The sequence below is a fragment of the Triticum dicoccoides genome, chromosome 5A (assembly GCF_002162155.2).
Source record: "Triticum dicoccoides isolate Atlit2015 ecotype Zavitan chromosome 5A, WEW_v2.0, whole genome shotgun sequence".
Lineage (NCBI taxonomy): Eukaryota > Viridiplantae > Streptophyta > Magnoliopsida > Poales > Poaceae > Triticum > Triticum dicoccoides.
Window position 1 is genome coordinate 258,462,527 of NC_041388.1, and position 4,904 is coordinate 258,467,430.

Here is a 4,904-nt window from a genome sequence, read left to right on the forward strand (position 1 = left end):
ACCCAGCTGTCACCGACGGGAGTGGCATTTTTGCCAGGCCGAGATGAAGTGAAGTGACTTTGACCGGCAGATGTCTTAATAAGCTGCCACCGGTGAGCAGCGTTGAACCGTTTCCAGCAGCACGGATCTCGAGAATGATCCAACGTGGGCAGTGAAAGCGCAGAAGCCCAAGAGGCGAGCTTCGCCAACGCGTGACCGGTGACACGACCGCCTGGCACTACACGTGTAGGCCCTGAGAGCTGAGACGGCTTCACCGAGGGGAGGGGGGAGCACAGGCAAGTGGCCTTTTTACCCCACCCACCTGTGGCCTCCAAAGAAGTGAAACCACAAGGCACCAGCGAGCGCTTCGGTGGAGAGAGGAAGAGCTTTCGCCTTTCGCTCCGACGGCGTCCTCCAGGTCAGTCAGCTCCCAGCAATCTTTCTTGCGATTTCCTTTTCTGGCGTTCTTGAGTAGGAGTAACTTTAGGTTTTGGATGATCGTAGCTGTGGAGAAATGGCCTTCTTTTCTAGGTTCCTCAACGTTCCTCTTCTTGAACTCTGTTTCTTCTTCTTTCTGTCGATACCGGCATTTTTGGTTCGTAATATGTGAGGAGGAAAGGAACATGGAAGAACGTAGCATGCTGAAATAGATGTGTTTTCTGTCGGTTTAAAACAACCCCAATCTGTACTACATTCATATGGTATGGATACTTCGACACAAAGTAACACAGTAGTGAGCAGAGCAGCATATGTGTTTTCCTCTGTTTCTTTTGTTTCGATAGGAAGAAGATTCCTCTTTTAATTCGCAAAAAAAAAAAAGATTCCTCTGTTTCTGCTTGCTGCATTTCACAAGATCCTGTTCTTTCAGTTCAAAAGGTTATATCATTACTTGAATCTACAGATTTATTCTCTTTAAAAAAACCTGACCTCCCTTTCTTAAAAAGATTACCGTGTGAAAAAGATCACACTTCTTTTAGTAAGTGTAAAAAAAGATTTCAAACGAATCCTACTCGTCAATCAACATGCCATTTTTACACTGCCACCATCGCATAAATTTGCAGGTAATTCCACCCAGCCAACAAACCAGTGATCAAATTATCAAAATATGCAACTTTTCTGTCTCCGTGTTGCTGCATTTCACTTCACAAGATAATACAGTTCTGTCCTGTTTTCCCAGTTCAGAAGCTGATACAACTTTCTGAATTTACATATAATCATATTCTTCATTTGATCATATCTGATCTTCCATATACAGCAGCTAGCATCTATTAAGTCTATCCTGTTTTTCGCTACTGCCAGGAGTTCACCATGGGGAGCTTGATTGGCGAAGCAGAAACTGCGGAGCAGCCCCTGGACCCGAAGCCACTGCACTCACTGGCGCCCATGTTCCCTACCCCTCCAGGGTATGATGTGGCAATATCCGACCCACCATTCTTCTACATCACACCAATACAGCAACACCCTGGGCCGGCTGCAGCTTCATTTGCAGGGCCGCCACCACAGCAACACCCTGGGCCAGCTCCAGCTTCATTTGCTGGGCCGTCACCAGGGCCAGGGTCCGCAGTTCCTCTCAAGGCTACACCAATCTCGGCGGCATTTCCCGCGCGGCGACTCAAAGAGGAAACCTCGGATGAGGATTACACTCCTGCTTCCGAGAAGAGGAAACCATCTTCATCTTCACCCAAGAGGACAGCCAAGAGGGTTCGGCAGGCCGGAGACTCCACTGCAGCCAACACCAAGCAGAGACCGATCAGGAGGAGCCTGAGCAAGGAGCTAGCCGGCTGGCCGTCCACATCGGACAACCCACGGGAGGCGGTGGAGGCGACCATGGCCATGTTCGACTCGCTCCGGCGCCGGACGCTGCAGCTGGATGAGAAGGAGGGCTTGGGCAGGCGCGCCGACCTGAAAGCCAGTGTTCTCATGAACCATAACAACCTGAAGATCAACACCCTCAAGACGATAGGCCCCGTCCCGGGCGTCGAAATCGGAGACATCTTCTTCTACAGGATCGAGATGTGCATCGTGGGGCTGCATGCGCCATCCATGGCCGGCATCGACTACCTGTCCGCTAAGCTTGCCGGGAGGGACGAGAGCCTGGCCGTGAGCATCATCTCGTCCGGCGGATACGAGAACGTCGAAGATGAGACCGACACCCTGGTGTACACGGGCCAAGGAGGCAACAGCCGGCGCAAGGAGAAGCACGACCAGAAGCTGGAGAAAGGGAACCTTGCTCTCAGCAACAGCGCCAGCAAGAAGAACCCGATCAGGGTGGTGCGCAGTGCGCGGGACCCTTTCTCCATCACAGCAGGCAAGGTTTACATCTACGATGGGGTGTATCGCATCGAGGACTCCTGGATGGACACGGCCAAGAACGGGTTCAGCGTGTTCAAGTACAGGCTGAGGAGGGAGCCGGGCCAGCCTGACGGGTTTTCAGCCTGGAAGATGACAGACAGGTGGAAGGCGAACCGCGCCACAAGAGAAAATGCCATCGTGCTGGACCTGTCATCAGGGGCTGAGATCCTGCCTGTGTGCCTTGTCAACGAAGTCGACGGCGAAGGGGGGCCGAGCCACTTCAAGTATGTCACCGGAGTGAAGCACTCGAGACCTCTTGGTAGGAACAGGCCATTGCACCACTGTGAGTGTACTAGTGTGTGCATGCCAGGTGACCCCAATTGTTCGTGCGCGCGGCAGAATGGCGGCGATCTTCCCTACGACTTAGACGGGGTGCTCGCGAGGCATGTTCCTTTGCTGTATGAGTGCTCTCGTGACTGCCATTGTACCAAGAACTGTCGAAACAGGGTTGCACAGAAAGGTGTTCAGCTCAACTTTGAGGTTTTCCGGACCGGAGAGCGTGGATGGGGTCTCCGATCATGGGACCCGATCCGTGCCGGCGCATTCGTTTGCGAGTACGCCGGTCAAGTCATGGACGAAACTAACATGAGCATGGATGTCCAGGAGGACGAGTACACCTTTCGCACAACATGTCCAAGTGACAAGGCTCTGAGATGGAACCTGGGTGCAGAGTTGCTCGAGGAAAAAGGTGCAGATGATGCCACAGCTGAGAGGTTTAAGAAGCTTCCTGTCGTGATAAGTGCAAAGGATGCAGGCAACGTTGCTCGTTTCATCAACCATAGCTGCTCCCCGAATCTGCTCTGGCAGGCTGTGCAATATGACCATACCGATGACAGTTATCCGCATATCATGTTCTTCGCCATGAAACATATCCCTCCCATGACTGAACTGACATATGATTATGGCATAAGAGGGGCTCCTCCGGGCCTCAAGGGGAAATCTCCCCTGGCTTGCAAGCTCAGGCCATGCTTCTGTGGATCTGCAAACTGTCGAGGTTCTTTCTGACACAAAATTTGCTGGGCATAAACAAGGGAAACAAGGTAACTAAACAGATGTCATTATCTCTGTTCCCTTTGTTCCTTCTAGGTTTTCTGGTCATGTTTAACAAGTACCAAGTACGTATGTGTTCTCTAGTCACATGATAAGTATTTTTATTACTCATCAGTTGATGTTGATGGATTTATTAGTCGTGTCTTTGCTGGAGAAGAACGTATCCTACACACTACTAATCCATAGTAGACAACGTAACTATCTGTCTTCAGACCCAAACTGCTTCTGGATATCCAATCTGTGCCTTGGCCGCCAAACTGATGCTGATATTGTTCTCCTTTTCAGGTTATTACGCTGATGTATGGTAGGAGTAGATCGTGGCTGGGCGGTCCAGCGGAGTAGCCAGCGTCTCTGTATTTTGGACAAGGGAGCATTCAGAGTAGGCAGCCGTCCTCTCTGTGGTATTTTGTATGCCGGTGGTGGCCAAGAGTGTGTCTGGTGGCTTCTGTGATGCAAAATCATGTGTAGTAGATGTTGCATATGCAGGCGTGTAATGTGCAAATCATGCAGCAGCTGTCATCTATAAGACCTGAACCATCTGGCATCATGTGTTCTTACTTACTGTTGCACCACCGCTGCTGCTTTTGCTCTCTGAACTGCTTCTGTGAATGGAAGAAAGTGAAGGACCTTGTTTGGTTTGGTATCCTTGATGTCCTCTGTAGAAGAAGTATGCCAAGTTTGATCAGATTTTTGTAAAATCTATATGCTTCTCCTGCGGAGCAAAAAAAACATAAAAAAAGTAGACTGTCTGAGCCCAGGATCGAACTGGGGACCTTTAGTGTGTGAGACTAACGTGATAACCAACTACACCACCCAGACCTTTGTGAGAAGCACCTTAAAATAAACCTATTTAACAGACTAGTTTGTTGATGGAGTAAGGGTATCTGCACCGACAAATCAAAAGTTAGTGTCATCAATAATTAATCTAGAGCCTAAGCAACCCCTTGATAAAATACGGGATTAATAATGGTTCAGAGGATGCGTCGATGCAAACGAGCCCGTCCGATTCCTTCCAGCCTCAACACGTGCACGCGAAAAGGACTTGTTGACGCACGCGATGCAAGTTAACAAATGCACTTGCACCAGAAGCGATCCGATGGCGCTTTTGTCCCCCTCCACTTCTTTCCCTCCGGACCGTCGGTATCTACGAACACGACGCTTCAAAAAAATCCAAGCACACTCTTCTCTCGGACACGTATTTAAACTGCTACGGAAACTCCGCGCAAAGAAGGCTAAAACACAAAGAGAAAACCAAATCAAGTGCAAAACAAGCATAAACATAGCACGCCCTAGGTGCATGGTGAGTGTAGAGAATGGTTTGGTGCATCGATATCTCATTGATCGTGCACTAGTCACATATATACTCCCTCTGTTTCAAAATAGATGACCCAACTTTATACCAAAGTTAGTACAAAGTTGGGTCATCTATTTTGGAACGGAGGAAGTATATACAGAGGGAGACAGACACAATCGGTACTGCATACAAGACCCAGACCTACGTACATGTACACATGTTCAATACC

The 4,904-nt window shown here is 49.5% G+C and overlaps 1 protein-coding gene and 1 non-coding gene across 2 annotated transcripts; one reads left to right on the plus strand and one right to left on the minus strand.

The window, feature by feature from the left end:
- Positions 1 to 299: 299 nt before the first annotated feature.
- LOC119297187 (histone-lysine N-methyltransferase, H3 lysine-9 specific SUVH1-like) lies at positions 300 to 3,990 on the plus strand. The gene is made up of 3 exons (XM_037575068.1): positions 300 to 397; positions 1,279 to 3,371; positions 3,667 to 3,990. The coding sequence occupies exon 2, from the start codon at positions 1,288 to 1,290 to the stop codon at positions 3,334 to 3,336; it is 2,049 nt and encodes a 682-aa protein (XP_037430965.1). The 5' UTR covers positions 300 to 397; positions 1,279 to 1,287; the 3' UTR covers positions 3,337 to 3,371; positions 3,667 to 3,990.
- Positions 3,991 to 4,126: 136 nt separating this feature from the next.
- TRNAV-CAC lies at positions 4,127 to 4,200 on the minus strand. The gene has a single exon. It is a non-coding gene; the product is annotated as a tRNA-Val (tRNA).
- Between the last annotated feature and the right edge of the window lie 704 nt (positions 4,201 to 4,904).

Coding starts and splice junctions, on each gene's coding strand:
- LOC119297187 (XM_037575068.1), top strand. CDS start 1,288: ATGGGGAGCTTGATTGGCGAAGCAGAAACTGCGGAGCAGCCCCTGGAC.